Source organism: Lepidochelys kempii, chromosome 1 (assembly GCF_965140285.1).
Source record: "Lepidochelys kempii isolate rLepKem1 chromosome 1, rLepKem1.hap1, whole genome shotgun sequence".
NCBI lineage: Eukaryota > Metazoa > Chordata > Testudines > Cheloniidae > Lepidochelys > Lepidochelys kempii.
The window spans coordinates 10,809,725-10,828,665 of NC_136380.1; the positions used below are offsets into that span (position 1 = coordinate 10,809,725).

General features: G+C 46.6%; 1 protein-coding gene across 8 annotated transcripts in view; it reads right to left on the minus strand.

The window, feature by feature from the left end:
* LOC140907619 (disintegrin and metalloproteinase domain-containing protein 9) overlaps window positions 1-10,405 on the minus strand; it is a 65,144-nt gene extending 54,739 nt beyond the window's left edge. For 6 of the 8 annotated variants that reach the window (XR_013635518.1, XR_013635516.1, XM_078851948.1 and 3 more), the window contains exons 1-3: window positions 10,256-10,405; window positions 7,196-7,278; window positions 3,231-3,295 (exon numbers count right to left, since the gene is read on the minus strand). Coding sequence is in view for 4 of the 8 variants with exons in the window: in XM_078851948.1 (XP_078708074.1) it covers window positions 3,231-3,295; window positions 7,196-7,278; window positions 10,256-10,298 (191 nt within the window). In the remaining 4 variants the exon portion in view is untranslated. Of the gene's footprint in view, window positions 1-3,230; window positions 3,296-5,290; window positions 5,572-7,195; window positions 7,279-9,672; window positions 9,968-10,255 lie in introns of those variants that run through there. The other 2 variants (XR_013635521.1, XR_013635517.1) reach the window with 2 other exon arrangements.
* Between the last annotated feature and the right edge of the window lie 8,536 nt (window positions 10,406-18,941).

An 18,941-nucleotide genomic window follows, 5' to 3' on the forward strand; every position in this document is an offset into this window, starting at 1 on the left:
AAAGAAGTAAAAGAGGTGTCATTTGATTAATAAAAAACTACAGAATCATTATTTCAGCCACACCCTTCTGTGGTATGGCAGAGGTGATTGCTTCTCACCACCCTGGCTCCCAGGTCCCCCAGTTGGTGAAAATTTTGATAACACAATGTCATTGGAAATAGGTCAAGTTGGGTATCATTCAAAAGCCCCTTCTCTCACAAGCACAATGGTTCCAAACATGACAAACCTAGAATGATTAAGTAGCTGACAGGAGATTTTTGGTTAAATAAATTAAGAGCTTCTCTCCAGGCACAGAGTGAAGTTGCCCATACCTACAGCTACATGCCAAACAGAGAAACCAAGGCAATAAGAGATGGTGTGACATTTTATAACCTTAGCTCTGAACAATAGCTCTGGGAAGGAGTGTTTGTGTGGACTCATGGGCGCTGCTTTTCTAGGAGGTTCAAAAAGCTCAGCAGCACTAGGAAGCTTACATCCTACAAGTGCTGACATGGATTCATCACCTCAAAGAGGAGCGTCTTGTTCTTTTAGAGTAGCAGCCGTGTTAGTCTGTATCCGCAAAAAGACAAGGAGGACTTGTGGCACCTTAGAGACTAAAAAATTTATTTGAGCATAAGCTTTTGTGAGCTACAGCTCACTTCATCGGATGCATTCAGCGGAAAATACAGTGGGGAGATTTATATACACACACAACATGAAAGAACGGGTGTTACCATACACACTGTAACCAGAGTGATCACTTAAGGTGAGCTATTACCAGCAGGAGAGCGGGGGGGTGGGGTGGGGGGGACCTTTTGTAATGATAATCAAGGTGGGCCATTTCTAGCAGTTGACAAGAACATCTGAGGAACAATGGGGGGTGGGGGGGAATAAACATGTGGAAATAGTTTTACTTTGTGTAATGACCCATCCACTCCCAGTCTTTATTCAAGCCTAAGTTAATTGTATCCAGTTTGCAAATTAATTCCAATTCAGCAGTCTTCTCCTTGGAGTCTGTTTTTGACCCATCACTTTCACAGATCTTGGGAGACAGGGCAGTCCTTGCTTACAGACAGCCCTGCAACCTGAAGCAAATAATCACCAGCAACCACACACCACACAACAGAACCACTAACCCAGGAACCTATCCTTGCAACAAAGCCCGTTGCCCACTGCGTCCACGTATCTATTCAGGGGACACCATCATAGGGCCTAATCACATCAGCCACACTATCAGAGGCTCGTTCACCTGCACATCTACCAATGTGATCTATGCCACCACATGCCAGCAATGCCCCTCTGCCACGTACATTGGTCAAACTGGACAGTCTCTACATAAAAGAATAAATGGACACATATCAGACGTCAAGAATTATAACATTAAAAAAAACAGTCGGAGAACACTTCAATCTCTTTGGTCACTCGATTACAGACCTAAAAGTGGCAATTCTTCAGCAAAAAAACTTCAATAACAGACTCCAAGGAGAGATTGCTGAATTGGAATTAATTTGCAAACTGGATACAATTAACTTAGGCTTGAATAGAGACTGGGATTGGATGGGTCATTACACAAAGTAAAACTATTCCCCCCCCTTCCCTCCCCCGTTCCTCAGATGTTCTTGTCAACTGCTGGAAATGGCCCACCTTGATTATCACTACAAAAGGTTCCCCCACTCCCCTGCTGGTAATAGCTCACCTTACCGGATCACTCTCCTTACAGTGTGTATGGTAACACCCATTGTTTCATGTTCTCTGAGTATATAAATCTCCCCACTGTATTTTCCACTGAATGCATCCGATGAAGTGAGCTGTAGCTCATGAAAGCTTATGCTCAAATAAATTGGTTAGTCTCTAAGGTGCCACAAGTCCTCCTTTTCTTTTTGCATCTTGTTTGTAGCTCTCATCTCTCTGAAATATATTAATTGAAATAATAGAAATGTAAGGCTGGAAGGGGCCTCAAAAGGCCATCTAATTCAGCCTCCTGCACTGAGGCAGGACCAAGTAAACCTAGACCATCCCTGCCAAAAACCTTCAATGACGGAATCTACAACCTCCCTTGGAAGCCTATTCCAGTGCTTGACTATCCTTATAGTTAGAATGTTTTTCCTAATAGCTAACCTAAATCTCCTTTGCTGAAAATTAAGCCCATTACTTCTTGTCCTACCTTCAGCAGACATGGAGAACAAATGATCCCTGTCCTCTTTATAACACCCTTAACATATTTGAAGACTTACCAGGTCTCCCCTCAGTCTTCTTTTCTCAAGACTAAACATGCCTAGAGTTTTTAACTTTCTCTCTTAGGTCATGTTTTCTATACCTTTTATCAATTTTATTGCTCTTCTCCAGATTCTCTCCAATTTGTCCCCACCTTTCCAAAATGTGGCACCCAGAACTGGACACAGTACTCCGTCTGAGGCCTCACCAGTGCCAACTAGAGAGAGAAAATTACCTCCCGTGCCTTACACGACACTCCTGTTCATACACCTTGAATGTATTAGCCTTTTTTGCAACAGCATTACATTGTTGACTCATATTCAATTTGTGATCCACTAAAACCACCAGATCCTTTCCACTACTGCCCAGCCAGTTATTCCCCATTTTGTAGGTGTGCATTTGATTTTCCATTCCCAAGTATAGTACTTTGTCCTTGTCTTTACTGAATTTCATCTTGTTGATTTCAGATCAGTTCTCTAATTTGTCGAGGTAATTTTTTTCCTGCTCCCAATGTATTTATAAACTTTCTTCTTATTCCCTTGTATGTCCCTTGCTAGGTGTAACTCATTTTGTATCTTAGCCTTTCAAATTTTATCCATGTTTCCAATTTTACTAGGATTCTTTTTTGATTTTAATTGTGTCTTTTTAATTCTCCAGTGTGTTTCAAAACTTCCCAAAATATCCTTTCTGGCAGACGATTACACATGTGTAGAATTTCATGTGCATTGGTTTGCTCTTGGCAAAGCTAGAAAGTATGTAAAAAAATCAAGCTTATAAAATGGAAATTTAGCTTTAACTTTAAAACATGGAAACACTTGACCCGCTATAATTATTACTCCTTTAACTGCTTCCCATATAAGCAGTTTTCTTTGCATCCCTTTCCTCCTACTTTACCATTTCAGTTATTTCTCCATATCTAGACTGACAGATTCTGGGGAAAGGAACTTTTGTCTTCATACTTTATTATAAACCCCCACATACACCTATTTCTCTATAAAAAGAGCAGATGAAAGGTTTGGAAGAGAACAGTTACTTACTTCTTCTGTAACAGGTGAACAATATGGTGTTTTCCTTCTACTCTAATAAGATAAGACACCTCCTCCTAGAGCATTCAAATAAAAAAACATAATTTAATAGTATCATAAAACTCATACTAATCAATCCCTATACGATATTGCATTTTATGAAAATTGTATCCACTACGTTTCCTCAGACTGTGTTCAGAGAAGGTATCTTTCTTCCATCTAAGAACCCTCTGTACTAGGGAAGTTTTCTAAATACTTCCCAAAGCTGTAACATTGGTTCAGCTGGATCACTGTTAGCAGTATTGGGATCCCTTGTATAAATCGACTTCCCATGGTAACAACAGTATTTAATTTTAGGATCCTGTGACAAGGGGGTGGGACTTACTGAGAGAAAACAGGGGTTTCAAAAGTCAGCTCCTAAGCGACCAGGGAAGATTTGCGAGGGAGTTTAGAGAGGGAGAAGGAGAGCCAGGTACACCTAATGAACATTCTCTAAATTTAGGCCAATACCACCCCACCGCACCCCACCCCCTAAAACCTCAGCAAGAGTAAAAATAATGCAAGCAGAAGTCCAGCAGCAGAGTGGGGACTATCCAGTTTATTACAATAAATGCACCGTGTACAATGACTTGCTTTGTGGGCAAGGAGGCATGAGTGCATTCAGGCAAGCAACTCATGGCTCTCAGAGACTAAGTATTGGCTCTTGAGATAAGTGGCTGAACTAGAGGAGCTAAGGGAGACAGATAGGTACATAGATGAGCCTTTCCAGAACATGGCAGAGCAGTCTCATTCCCAGTCTGATAGCCTCTGTGCTGTTGAGGAGGATGAAGGTCCTCGGTAAGGAGAACATTATGCTGGAGCAGAAGGAAACGACCCAATAGTTGGAACCCTCCTTCCAGATGGTGGATTGTGGATCTACATGGTGGATTGCCTGCTGGGCACAAAGGATGCATCCTCTCAAGACATCTAGGTAGACTTATGTGTAGTACTGCGAAAGAGTCAGTGGTTGTGGTACGTGTAGATACCAATGATATGGGGAAAGGCAGGAGAGAGGTCTTGGAAGCCAAATTTAGGCTGCTAGATAAGAGATTAAAGTCCAGGACCTGCAAGGTGGCATTTTCTGAAATGTTTCTAGTTCCATACACTGGACCAGTTAGACAGGCACAACTGCAGGGTCTCAATGTGTCGATAAGACAATAGTGTAGGGAGGAGGGATTTAGGTTTATTAGGAACTGGGGAACCTTTTGGGAAAGGAGGAGTCTATAGAGGAAGGATGGGAACCACCTAAACCAAAATGGAATCAGATTGCTGGCATGTAAACTTAAAAAGATTGTAGAGGAGTTTTTAAATAAGGGCTGGCAGAAAGGCAACAATTGTGGAGGAGCACACAGTTCAGATTGAGCCATCCCTCTGGGGAGGATTTATTAAAGAGAGGATAAAAGTTGATAAAGTTAGGTAGGAATTGAAGAGAAAGTCAAGTGAAAAAGAGTTCCATTCAACTACATCACATGACGGCAGACAACTAAATACTGACAAATTGTATAAGTGCTTGTATGCAAATGCCAGAAGTCTAAATACTAAGATGGGTGAACTTGAGTGCTTGGTATTAAATGATATTTATGTAATAGGTATCACAGAAACTTGGTGGAATAATGATAATCAATGGGATGGGGTAATACGAGGATATCAAAGATATCGGAATGACGGAGTAAGTTGCTCTGGTGGGGAGTGGCACAATATGTTAAAGAAAGCATAGAGTCAAATATAGTAAAAATCTTAAATGAATCAAACAATATCATAGAATCTCTATGGATAGAAATTTCATGCTTGAGTAATAAGAGTATAACAATAGGAATATACTATCAATCACCTGACCAGGATGGTGATGGTGATTGTGAAATGTTCAGGGAGATTACAGAGGCTACGAAAACGGAAAACCTGATAATAACAGTGGATTTTGAAAACTATCCCCATACTGACTGTGAACACGTCACCTCAGAATGGGATGCAGAGATAAAACTCCTAGACACCATTAATGACTGCTTCTTGGAACAGCTAATCATGGAACTCACAAGGGGAGAAGCAATTCTTGATTTAGTCGTAAGTGGTATACATGATCTGGTGCCAGAGGTGAATATAGCAGAACATCTTGGTAGTAACGACCATTGTGTAATTAAACTGAACATCTCTGTAGGGGAAAAATGCAAAAGAAACCCACCACAGTAGCATTTAATTTCAAAAGGGGGACCTTACAAAAATGAGGAAGCTAATTAAACGGAAATTAAAAGGAACAGTCACAAGAGTGAAATGCCTGCAAGCTGCACACAAACTTTTTAAAGGTTTCAGAGTAGCAGCCGTGTTAGTCTGTATCCGCAAAAAGAAAAGGAGGACTTGTGGCACCGTAGAGACTAACAAATTTATTTGAGCAAAGCCTGTTGCCAACTGTGTCCACATATCTATTCAGGGGACACCATCATAGGGCCTAATCACATCAGCCACACTATCAGAGGCTTGTTCACCTGCACATCTACCAATGTGATCTATGCCATCACATGCCAGCAATGCCCCTCTGCCATGTACATTGGTCAAACTGGACAGTCTCTATGTAAAAGAATAAATGGACACAAATAAGACGTCAAGAATTATAACATTCAAAAACCAGTTGGAGAACACTTCAATGTCTTTGGTCACTCGATTACAGACCTAAAAGTGGCAATTCTTCAACAAAAAACTTCAAAAACAGACTCCAATGAGAGACTGCTGAATTGGAATTAATTTACAAACTGGACACAATTAACTTAGGCTTGAATAAAGACTGGGAGTGGATGTGTCATTACACAAAGTAAAACTATTTCCCCATGTTTATTTCTCCCCCTACTGTTCCTCACATGTTCTTGTCAACTGCCTGAAATGGCCCACCTTGATTATCATTACAAAATGTCCTTTTTCTCTCCTGCTGGTAATAGCTCACCTTACCTGATCACTCTCATTACAGTGTGTATAGTAACACCCATTGTTTCATGTTCTCTGTGTATATAAAATCTCCCCACTGTATTTTATACTGCATGCATCCGATGAAGTGAGCTGTAGCTCACGAAAGCTTATGCTCAAATAAATTTGTTAGTCTCTAAGGTGCCACAAGTACTCCTAAACTTTTTAAAAACGCCATAATAGAAGCTCAAATTAAATGTATACAACAAACAAACAAACAGTAAAATAAATTTGTTAGTCTCTAAGGTGCCACAAGTACTCCTTTTCTTTTTGCGGATACAGACTAACACGGCTGCTGCTCTGAAACCAGTAAGAAGATGAAAAATTGCAATCATGGCTAAACAGAGTAAAAGAGGCGGTTAAAGACTTCTTTAAAAATTGGAAGTCAAATCCTACTGAGGAAACTAGAAAGGAGCATAAACTCTGGCACGTCAAGCATAAAAGAATAATTAGGCAGTCCAAAAAAGAATCCGAAGAGCAACTAGCAAAAGAGACAAAAACTAACAGCAATTATTTAAAGTACATCAGAAGCCAAACAATCAGTGAGGCCACTGGACAATAAAGGTGCTAAAGGAGCACTCAAGGAAGACAAGGCTGTTGCAGAGAAGCCAAGTTAATTCTTTACATCAGTCTTCACTGCAGAGGCTGCGAGGGAGAGTCTCTCACCTGAGCCATATATGTTTTTACTACAGTCAAATGATTTATGTTATTAATGCCCACTGTGCTCCTCTAATAAAAATATCAACTGCAGTCACACAGGCAATGATAAAAATGTATTAAGGATGATCAACCTTTGTGATTTAGAACAGTCCCAAACCACTAATTGCTCAGAATTAGGAAGAAACTTTCCCCAATACACACTTTTTTAATGGAGGTGTTACACTTCCCATCAAAGCATCTGGTACTTCCATTGTCAGAGATAGGATTAATGGACCATTGGTCTGATGCAACATAGCAATTAACATTTTCTAAAAGAGCAGTACTACCTTGTTGTCAATGCCATCCCTTGGTTCAAGCTTTTTTGGCACTATTATTTCAGAATAAGAAAAGTTTGAGGTCTCAGAAAATCCTAGAAAGAGAAATAGTTACAAAGACAAAACACAATATTTAAAGTTTATAATAACTGGGATATGTTCTACCAAACTAGCACTGCAAATAATTTTATACAGAAGTCACTCTGTACAATATGTTAATGAGGAAAAATTCAAGGGGAAATGAGGGGGATGAAGTCTTAACTCAATAATATTTGTAAACCATTTGAGGAGCTTGGACAGAGAAAAGAGCATTACTATTCTCTTGCTTCTCTTTCCCAACTCAAGTTAATTTTTCAAGCAGGCCCCTCCCATCCTTGTTTCATCACCCTGATTTCCTCTCCCCCCATCAAACATATTCCCCCTTCAGCAGGCCCTCTCTCCTCACCCCCACAGCCAGCCAAAACCCTCACTGGACCACCTTGCTTCCTTTATTTGGATAGAAGGTGGTTAAAAATTGATGATTTAAAAAAAACACAGATTTTTTATTTAAATAAGATTTTTTAATTTAAAATTAACTAAAGTTTCATTTTGTTAAAAATAAACAATTTAAAATTAAATTTGAGATTAACAACCTGTGTTAAAGGCCTAAACGTATTATAATCTATTAAAATCATTTAACTACAACAATAGTAAGCAGTACATTTTTGCTGCAAAGTTTAAAGAAAGTCAAACCATTGAACTGGTGGAAGTCACTGGCTAAGCATGTGGAACCAGAGTTTGTTGAAGTTCTAAACCAGCTTTTGACACCAGTATCCTCTTCTGCAGGTGCAGAGAGAATATTTTCTTAATTTCAGTTTATTCAACTAGTTCAGTTCAATGACTAGTTTTTTCAAATTTAAGAAACCAATGGGAGATTAAAAAACAAAAACAAAAACTCATTTTCCTCTTTCATAATATGAATAAAGACGATGTATGAAGGGAGGAGCTCTACTGGTTCTAAAATTTTGAAGGCTACAGAGACCACAAACAATGAAACTTAATTCACCAACTCCTGATAATAGTTACTTTCTTTAATAGATCTGTTTTAAATGAAAAACATTTTAACAATTCTACATATCCAGAACATTCAAGCTAATTCAACTTAATAAAAAAAATAAATGTGGCTTGTGCATTTTTAATTGAACCTGAATTTCCTTCTAAAAAGAGCTTGACACAAATCTCAAATAAAAAAAATCAAACACCAGCTGGTAAATAAGAAATGCAGCCCCCCCTTGGAGTGCTCCAAAACCCCCTCAGCAACCCTATTTCCTTCAAAATCACCATGCCTAGGCTCCACTACAAAACACTAACTCTTTGTGGATCCCCCATCACTTTCCCTGTTCAAGCATCCTTCAAGCCTTCTGTGGGTCCTGCCCTACCCCTCCACACTACCTCTGACCACAGCCATGACCCCCAAACTCCCTACTCCACACCTTTCCCCCTCTTCCCCCATCCTGTTCTGCCCCTGCCCTCACAAAATCATTCTCATCCCCCCAAAAACTCAGTGGGCCTGGCTCCTCATTTCCTGCTGTGTCACCCTCTGAATCATAGAATATCAGGGTTGGAAGGGACCTCAGGAGGTCATCTAGTCCAACTCCCTGCTCAAAGCAGGACCAATCCACAACTAAATCATCCCAGCCAGGGCTTTGTCAAGCCTGACCTTAAAAACTTCAAAGGAAGGAGATTCCATCATCTCCCTCGGTAATGCATTCCAGTGTTTTACCACCCTCCTAGTGAAAAAGTTTTTCCTAGTATCCAACCTAAACCTCCCCCACTGCAACTTGAGACCATTACTCCTCGTTCTGTCCTCTGCTACCACTGAGAACAGTCTAGAACCATCCTCTTTGGATCCACCCTTTCAGGTAGTTGAAAGCAGCTATCAAATCCCCCCTCATTCTTCTCTTCTGCAGGCTAAACAATCCCAGCTCCCTCAGCCTTGCCTCATAAGTCATGTGTTCCAGCCCCCTAACCATTTTTGTTGCCCTCTGCTGGACGTTTTCCAATTTTTCCACATCCTTCTTGCAGTGTGGGGCCCAAAACTGGACACAGTACTCCAGATGAGGCCTCACCAATGTCGAATAGACGGGAACGATCACGTCCCTCAATCTGCTGGCAATGCCCCTACTTATACATCCCAAAATGCCATTGGGCCTTCTTGGCAACAACAATCCCACCTGGTGGGCCCCCCCCCGTCTCTCCTCCAACCTCACTGCCCCTCTTCCCTTCCCCCTGCAACACCACACTGCTCCCCCTCCCCACGAGAGGCACCACTACCCCTTCCCCACCTAAACTCATCTGACCAAGGGCAGGAGCAAAGTCCCAGCATCAGCCCGGCCATGGAACCCCCAGGAGGCAGCACCACTGCACTGCTCCTCACACACACCAGCCAAGTACCGGCCTCGAGAGACGTCACCTCAGCCACTTCCCAGCCAGCCCCTTTTCCAGCTCACCCCTTTCCAGCGGGTGCTTTGGGCCAACCTACTCCAGAATCCATACGCCTCGCAGCCCTTTGCCCCGGTTCTAATCTCTCCCTGCCTCATTCCTTGAGCCTCCCCCTTGGTCGTCTGTGCTCACTTTTCCCTGCCCCCGAAAGAGTCCCTTTGCCCCCTTCCCAGTTTGCCTCCATGAACCCTCAAGCCCACAGCCCCTTTCTGCCTCCTGCCTGGTTCCAGGCCCTGACCTGCTCTCAGGAAATCCTGCTCCTAGTCCCACTCTGACACCTCCTGAATCCCCCGTCCGTGCACCCTGCTCTGGCTTCACAAATCCCCCACCCTTTGATTTACCCCCCAGTGCTCCCTGCTGCCCCCAAGACCCCATATTCCCCCTCCACTCAAGCCCCTGTTCCCCTCCTTGTGCCCCAGTCCTGCTCCTCCTCCTGTTCTGGCCCCGTTTTCCCTCACAACCCTGCTCTGACTCCTGGCTCCCCCCTTCCCTGCATGGCCTCCACCTTCCCTGCATGGCCTCCACCTTGCAAGCATGACCTCAAATATCTACCCGCTCTGGCATCTCCACCAGACTCACTGCCCCCCTCACCTGGGCTGAGGAGCAGGAGCAGGGCCCAGACCTGCAGCCCCATCCCTGCGGCTCCTCACAGACACCGGCCAACCACGTGCAGCAAGAACAGAGACAGCGTCTCCCACCCCCTCTGCTCAACTGCCCTAGTGCCAGCTCCGCTCCAGTCCCACTGCCCCAGCCCCCGCCCCCTCCGCTCCTATTGCCTCAGTGCCCGCCCCGCCCCCGCTCCAACGGCCTCAGGGCCAGCCCCGCCCCCTCCTCTCCCCTCCCCTCCCACTGCCCCAGGCCCAGCCCCGCCCCCTCTGCTCCTATTGCCTCAGTGCCCGCCCCGCCCCCGCTCCAACGGCCTCAGCGCCAGCCCCGCCCCCGCCTCTCCCCTCCCACTGCCTCAGGCCCAGCCCCGCCCCCTCCTCTCCCCTCCCACTGCCCCAGCCCCGCCCCCTCTGCTCCTATTGCCTCAGTGCCCGCCCCGCCCCCGCTCCAACGGCCTCAGGGCCAGCCCCGCCCCCTCCTCTCCCCTCCCCTCCCACTGCCCCAGGCCCAGCCCCGCCCCCTCTGCTCCTATTGCCTCAGTGCCTGCCCTGCCCCCGCTCCAACTGCCTCAGGGCCAGCCCCGCCCCCTCCTCTCACCTCCCACTGCCTCAGGCCCAGCCCCGCCCCCTCCTCTCCCCTCCCACTGCCCCAGCCCCGCCCCCTCTGCTCCTATTGCCTCAGTGCCCGCCCCGCCCCCGCTCCAACTGCCTCAGGGCCAGCCCCGCCCCCTCCTCTCACCTCCCACTGCCTCAGGGCCAGCCCCGCCCCCTCCTCTCCTCTCCCCTCCCACTGCCTCAGGGCCAGCCCCGACCCCTCTGCTCCTATTGCCCCAGGGCCAGCCCCGCCCCCTCCTCTCCCCTCCCCTCCCACTGCTCCAGGCCCAGCCCCGCCCCCTCTGCTCCTATTGCCTCAGGGCCAGCCCCGCCCCCGCTCCAACTGCCTCAGGGCCAGCCCCGCCCCCTCCTCTCCCCTCCCACTGCCTCAGGGCCAGCCCCGCCCCCTCTGCTCCTATTGCCTCAGGGCCAGCCCCGCCCCCTCCTCTCCCCTCCAACGGCCTCAGCGCCAGCCCCGCCCCCGCCTCTCCCCTCCCACTGCCTCAGGCCCAGCCCCGCCCCCTCCTCTCCCCTCCCACTGCCCCAGCCCCGCCCCCTCCGCTCCTATTGCCTCAGTGCCCGCCCCGCCCCCGCTCCAACGGCCTCAGGGCCAGCCCCGCCCCCTCCTCTCCTCTCCCCTCCCACTGCCTCAGGCCCAGCCCCGCCCCCTCCGCTCCTATTGCCTCAGACCCATCCCTGCCCCATTGCACTCCTACTGCATCTGTGCCAGCCCCACCCCCGCCCCTCCAGCCCTAGTGCCAGCTCTGCTTCAACTGCCTCCTCCCCTCCAACTCCCTCAGTGCCACCCTGGTCCCCTCCCTGCCTCAGGCCCAATCCCACCTGCCACCCAATCCGACCCCGCCCCCTCCTAGCCCCAAGACCCTGCCCCCCCGCGCCTGAACCTGCCCTTTGCCACGTCCCATTTGCCTCGCTCCCCCAAAGATACCTTGGTGGCTCCCACCCGGACTGGCTCCCACATGAATCCCCCTCAGCCTCGTTCCTCCACCCCACCATGCCGTGCTGCCAACTTAGCAATTCTGTCACCAGGCTTAGTGACGTTTTGGTTTCCCGAGCGAGGAAACAAGTGTCAAAGTGAGCAGGAACACATCTAGCAACTTTCACTGCCGCTTACAGGGATATTCGGAGAAAGAAGTTGCCAATCTGCATAGGAGGCTCACCAGTGTTAATAAAATCAGTCCCACGCTCTTCTTACTATGCCAAGGTACTGCCATTACGGCTCACGTGGGCATGTCCTTGGAACTTCCTGGGCTGAGAGGCTATGAATGAGAAGAGGGGTTTGACTAGAGCGCCTGGTGGCAGAATAAATCCTTAGCCCATAGCTGGGGCTTAGCCCGTAATTGGGGCTCAGCTTCGATTCCTTGGTGGCAGGGAGGGGGTGAAAAGCCAGATCTAATGGGGTGGGGAAGCTGGAAGGGAAAAGGATACAACTGCCTTTATGGAGAAAAATTTTGATCTTCTGCTTAGTAAAAGCCATTAGTGATCAGGGCAGGTGCCAGTCCCTAGGTGAGGGTGATGCAAGAAAAAACATCTGTCAACAGATCTTCGAGCCTTTGGCCACTGAAATGTTAACTGATCAAAATCCCCCAGCAAGAAGTGTGAAGCCGGCTTGCCTAGCTGAGCAATTCCTCTGCACTCTGCTGAACCTGCCCCTGTTACTAGCTTCTGTGCTCACCCTGCTCGGGCAAGAGGACACTTCCAGGTCCAGAACAGAAAGCAGAAGCAATGCTGGGTGCTTCCTCTCCAGTTAGATAGTTTTGGCAGCAGCTCTATTGGTGTCTCTCAGCTGGTAGGGGACTGGCAAGAGGTTTCTGGCTGTCCTGGTTACATGGGGCAGGGCTGGGGGTTCCCCCCTGTTCTTAACCTGGCATTTGGCTGCCTCTCCAGCCCTCTCTTTGTGGCTCTCCTTTCTGGGGCACAGCCCAGATTCCCTTAGCCCCTGCAGGTATGATCTGTCTCAGGCAAAGCGAACATGCCTCCCTAAGTCACCCCCTGTCCCCATGGGCCCTGCTCCACTTCCCAAACCACCCTCAGTGCATCGCCCCCTCAAGCCTTTCATCAGCAGGCTGTGTTCTGCTCCTTCTTGTTCCACCCCCAAACCTCCCATCTATGAATCCCCCATCTGCAAGCCACATTCTGCCAACTCATGACTCTACTTTTCATTGATGTTGACAGAGTTTCAAGAAAACAATCTCTCCATGAATCCCATGGAGTTGGCACTTGTAACACTGACCCATGAAGGGGAATCGGCAGCAGTGATCAAACCAGGGACCCTCTGGAGCTAAATGCCTGAGCTGCTAATGCATGAGGTAAAAGACACATATCTCTTAGCCAAGGCTGCAGTAGGCTCATCGATCGCTCAGGGGCCTAACCACCCTAGAGGGGACCAGAGTGCCACTTCAAGCACACAGGCGTTACAAGACAAACAGTACTTTTTCAACTTTCCTATATTTTATGTTTACTTCTCAGAGTGAATAGTGCTTTTCTCACACAGTGTCTTGTAGAAAGGTAATACAAGTAAAGCATATATTGTCTTTTTATGTTCCTACATTTATCTTGTTCACAGTCAGGATTTAGTATTTAGTGCTCAGTTATGCTCCATTCAAAAAACTGATTCCACTTTTCCAAAGAGGTAGAGTTTAACAGAAGAAGTATGTCATCTCTCCAGTTTTACTTTTATACAGAGCTTCTCTTAGTGTCACTTTATATTTTACTGACTGATTTGGCAACATTATTTGTTAAACCTACATATTACATTGTTTTCCATATAACAATTTATATTTGCTCCATCAAAAAAATTCAGGAAGAGAAGATTAAAGTTGTGCCATTAATCACCTCAAAGTCAAGAAATTTCAATTTTTAGTTGTAGAAAAGCCTTAGAACAGTAATTATTAGGTTTCAGTGTTAACAACCAGTTGAAGAATTAAAGTAGTTCTCACTTCTGGGAGTTATTGTTTTAAGCTGTTTTTCAAATTTTGGAGGACATTTTGTTAATTTTTTAAAAAAAATTTTCAGCTTGGTTATATTCTGGAGCAGTATTGAACAGTTAAAGGGTGGATTCTGTGGAAAATATATTCATACCAGTCTCAGAAAAACTAAGGTAACTATGAGGAATTTTATTTTCCTCAGGAATTTGGTCAACTCTCTTAGATCTAAAATAGGCCTGTGATCTCCTTTTGCTTTGAGAATAAGAAAGTAGCGGGAGTAGACAACTTTCCCCTGAAGCACAATTGCACTTCCTTTATGGCCCATGCCTGAAGGAGTGACTGGATCGCCTGCTGAAGGACAGTCTGGTGAGAGGGGTCCCTGAAGAGAGACAAGGGATTGGAAGGAGGGATAGAAATGAACTAGAGGACATATCCCAGTTTGATCATGCTTGAGACCCACAGATCCGATGTTACATGGGCCCAAACACTTAGGAAGCAGATAAGCAATTTGTAAACAAGAGGTGGGAAACAGATGGAACTAAAGTAACTGGTTCACTGCCCTGGACCAACCCATCAAAATGCCTGTTTATATGAGGTAGCTGGAAAGGATGAACATACTGATGCTGAAGAGGAGGGTAGTGAAGGTTGTCTCCTATCCTTTCTCCTTGTTGGATCTTGAGAACAGGGAGTAAATCCCTGGTGTCTGCATGACTGTTGTGGAGGGAACTGTTTCCTTTTTGTTGCCAGAGTATAGATTCCAAGTGATTTTAATGTTGCCCTGGAATCTTTCAGGCTATGGAGCCTATCGTCCATCTTATCCAAAAACAAAGAGAGACTTTAGAAATGGAGGTACTGGATAGTCTGTTGGACCTGTGGGGGAGCCCAGATGACTGCAACCACAACCATCTCCTCACAGAAAAGAAAAGTGACTAACCTTTCCTTAACTGTTGTTCTTCAAGATGTGCTGCTCATGTCCATTCCACGTTAGGTGTGCACATGCTGCATGCACTGTCACTGAAGATTTCCCCCTCAGTGGTATCTGTTGGGCCAGCTCTAGCACCCTCTGCTGCCACATGCTCATTGTTAGGATATAGATATTCAGGCCTGTCTGCAAAGGCCTGTACTTTAAGAATTCAGGGGTATTCTTATCACTTGGCTAGTTCTAGAGGTATAAAAGAAAGAATCAAAATCACTGTCTGCTGGTGTGAGGGTGTTGCCGACACCCAGTGCCGAGAGGCTGAACAACAGCTTGAGTTGGTTCGTTACCCGGTGTGCTACACCCAATAATCACAACGGGGTGGAGAAGCAGAAAAGTTTATTTGCAGCTGCAAAAAGGTACAGGGAGAATAGAATCTCAAATCCTGCACAACAGAGCAGGAAGTTACACAGGCTTTTATACATCCTTTTTCCCAGCATACTTATCCAATAGCAAGCTGCCCCAAGTATCCATATAGCCAGCCAATCCAGTTCCCAGCTAGTTCCCTGATTCTCTGTATCATTTGTTAAACTATACATAAAGCTGCTTTATTCAGCATTGTTCTTCCATATCTGCCCTGTTTGGCCTTGCTTAGTTTCAGGCAGTCTGACTCTGCAGCATATTGTTGCAGATCCTCAGCATAACTGCTGTGTGTGCCTCCAGGCGGGTGGGGGGGCAAGGACACTTGGGCCTAGTACGCAGAGCTGCTGCGAGTGCCTCCAGGCAGGAGGGGGGGCCAAGGACACCGGGGCCTAGTGAGAGCGGGCTTCATCGACACTCGTGGTCTTCCATCCCCTCGAGTTACCTAGTGGCCATGCCCCAGTGTCCCCAACAACGGCCTTCTCTTACTGTGACAGTTTGAGGCCCTGTTCTTAGGCTAAAGCCTTTGGCTAAGCAGCAGAGGCAGCCATAAGCTAGGAAGCGAACAGTCACATCCTCACATTCCAAACTAGTCACATTGAAATAAGGTGCTATTGGGCTGTCAGGCACTATCAGGACAGGATTGTATTCGTATCACCTCCAGAGAAAGGGAAGTGCCTAGAAAATGTAAAAGGAAACTTAGTTTGATAGCATCCTGTCTGGCAAGAACTCACTTATCAATAGCTGGGATGTGAAATCCTCATTTCTGTATTGTTTTATCATTATAGTTCCCAGTTTGCTATTGTTTGTCTGTATAATCTCTGTCTGGTTCTGTGATTGTTTCTGTCTGCTGTATAATTAATTTTGCTGGGTGTAATCTAATTATTGTGGTGGGATATAATTGGTTAGCTAATCATGTTACAATATGTTAGGATTGGTTAGTTAAATTTCACTAGAATGATTGGTTAAGGTATAGCTAAGAATATTACTATATAAATTAGGGGCAAACAGGAAGTAAGTTGGGATTCGAAAATAAGGAAAAAGGAACTTGTATTTAAGCTTGCTGGAAGTTCACCCCAATAAACATTGAATTGTTTGCACCTTTGGACTTTGGGTATTGTTGCTCTCTGTTCATGCGAGAAGGACCAGGGAAGTGGGAGAGTGAAGGAATAAGCTCTCTAACACCCATGCACTGGTATAAGAGGCCCAGCTGGCCCCACACACTCTCAGTTCCCGCTTGCTGGCTAACTCCGACAGAGGGGCAGAAGGGTGGGTAAAGGATTGAAACAGTGCTCTACCAAACTTGGCGTCATCCCTAGTCTGCTGAGTGATGATGTAGTGGGAGGAGAAAGTATGTACTGATGACCAGGTCACTTGCCCTGCAGATATCCTGTATCGGGACTGGGGCCAGAAACACCGCCAATGAAGCCTGAGCTCTCATCAAATGGGCAATCAAGGTGGCAGGAGACAGGGCGCTTGCTTTCTCATAGCACGTACGAATGCAGGAAGTGATTCAGGATGAAATTCTTTGGGCCAAAATTGGTAGGCTTTTGATCCTGTCTGCTATTGCCACAAAGAGCTGCATGGATTTATAGAACAGCTTGGCTCTCTCAATGTAAAAAGCCAGACATCCAGTGTGTAGACGTTGCTTCTCTGTACTCTTGAGCAGCTTTGGGAAGAAAATTGGCAGGAAAATAGACTCATTACTACGAAACTGCAATATCACCTTTGGGAGGAATGCTGGATGGGGGCACAGTTGAACCTTGTCCTTAAAGAACACCACATAAAGGGGTTCAGGTGTAAGGGCCCTGATTTATGAGACCCTCCTGCCAAGGTAATCGCTACCAGGAAAGCGACCTTCCAGGAAAGATACAACAGAGGGCACAATGCCAGCGGCTTAAATGGAGGGTCCCATAAGTCTGTCTCATTGGCCGCTGTGACCACAAGGGACCTGGGGTGGGGGGGTCAGAATATAGGTATTTGTATACCTTGGCAGGAAGATAGTACTTTTTCTCTGCTCTTTTTGACATGCGAGTCAGAGAGGATGGGACCCATAATGGCCTCACTGCGGGATAGGGCCACCTTTGATGGGGCCGCCATGGCCAAAATGTCAGACTGTGGGAGGACTCTTTAAGAACCTCCACCTCTAGACCCAGGTTGGAAGTCACCATTTTCAATAGCTCCTGGTGAGCTCTAAAATCATCCTGTGGCACCAAGCTGCTCAGTCCCAAGACGGCTTCATCTGGGGAAGAGAAGGAGGAGGTCTGCACTGGGTGGGGGGAACCTTCCTCCTCTTCTTTTGCACCGACCATATCCTGCAGGCCTAAGTCCTGAGTGTTGATACTGGGCTCGGTACCAGAGTCTGGGTCGAGTGCCGCAGGTGCAATAGAGGAGCCCTTCTCTCAGACACCACTAAGTATGAATGGCTGGAAGGTGGTCCCAGTACTGGGAGAAAAACCCACAGATTCCAAAACGGTGATTGGACCTGCATCGGCCACTTTCCTCTGGGCCAGGTGCCAGGGGTGGAGGGGGAGAGACACACGCACCAAGATCTGGTGGAATGTAAGTGACGTACTGGTGATGGCTCCATGATTGGGTGAAGGTCTTCACCTCCAACTCTGAGGACAAGTCCACTTGAGGAGGCCATAGGAAGGCGGTATCTCCCACTTCCACCGCCCAGTGCCAGGAGTCTAGGAAATGGTGCCAGAGTGGGGAAATCTTCACTGATGTCAGCAGGGCTGATTTCCCTCTAGTCGGTATCGGAAAACACAGTGCTGGATATGAACTTGGGGTAAACAAGCTCCTTAGAATCATAGAATATCAGGGTGGGAAGGAACCACAGGAGGTCATCTAGTCCAACCCCCTGCTCAAAGCAGGAACAATCCACAACTAAATCATCCCAGCCAGGGCTTTGTCAAGCCTGACCTTAAAAACTTCTAAGGAAGGAGATTCCATCACCTCCCAAGATAACCCATTCCAGTGCTTCACCACCCTCCTAGTGAAAAAGTTTTTCCTAATATCCAACCTAAACTTCCCCCACTGCAACTTGAGACCCTTACTCCTCGTTCTGTCATCTGCTACCACTGAGAACAGTCTAGATCCATCCTCTTTGGAATCCCCTTTCAGGAAGTTGAAAGCAGCTATCAAATCCCCCCTCATTCTTCTCTTGTGCAGGAGACTTTAGCAAACAATCTCAGTTCCCTCAGCCTCTCCTCAGAAGTCATGTGTTCCAGTCCCCTAATCATTTTTGTTGCCCTCCGCTGGACGTTTTACAATTTTTCTACATCCTTCTTGTAGTGTGGGGCCCAAAACTGGACACAGTACTCCAGATGAGGCCTCACCAATGTCGAATAGAGGGGAACGATCACGTCCCTCAATCTGCTGGCAATGCCCCTACTTATACATCCCAAAATGCCATTGGCCTTCTTAGCAACAAGGGCACACTGTTGACTCATATCCAGCTTCTCATCCACTGTAACCCCTAGGTCCTTTTCTGCAGAACTGCTGACTAGTGACTCAGTCCCTAGTCTGTAGCGGTGCATGGGATTCTTCCGTCCTAAGTGCAGGACTCTGCACTTGTCCTTGTTGAACCTCATCAGATTTCTTTTGGCCCAATCCTCCAATTTGTCAAGGGCCCTCTGTATCCTATCCCTACCCTCCAGTGTATCAACCTCTCCTCCCACTTTAGTGTCATCTGCAAACTTGCTGAGGGTGCAATCCACACCATCCTCCAGATCATTTATGAAGATATTGAACAAAACCGGCCCCAGGACTGACCCTTGGGACACTCCGCTTGA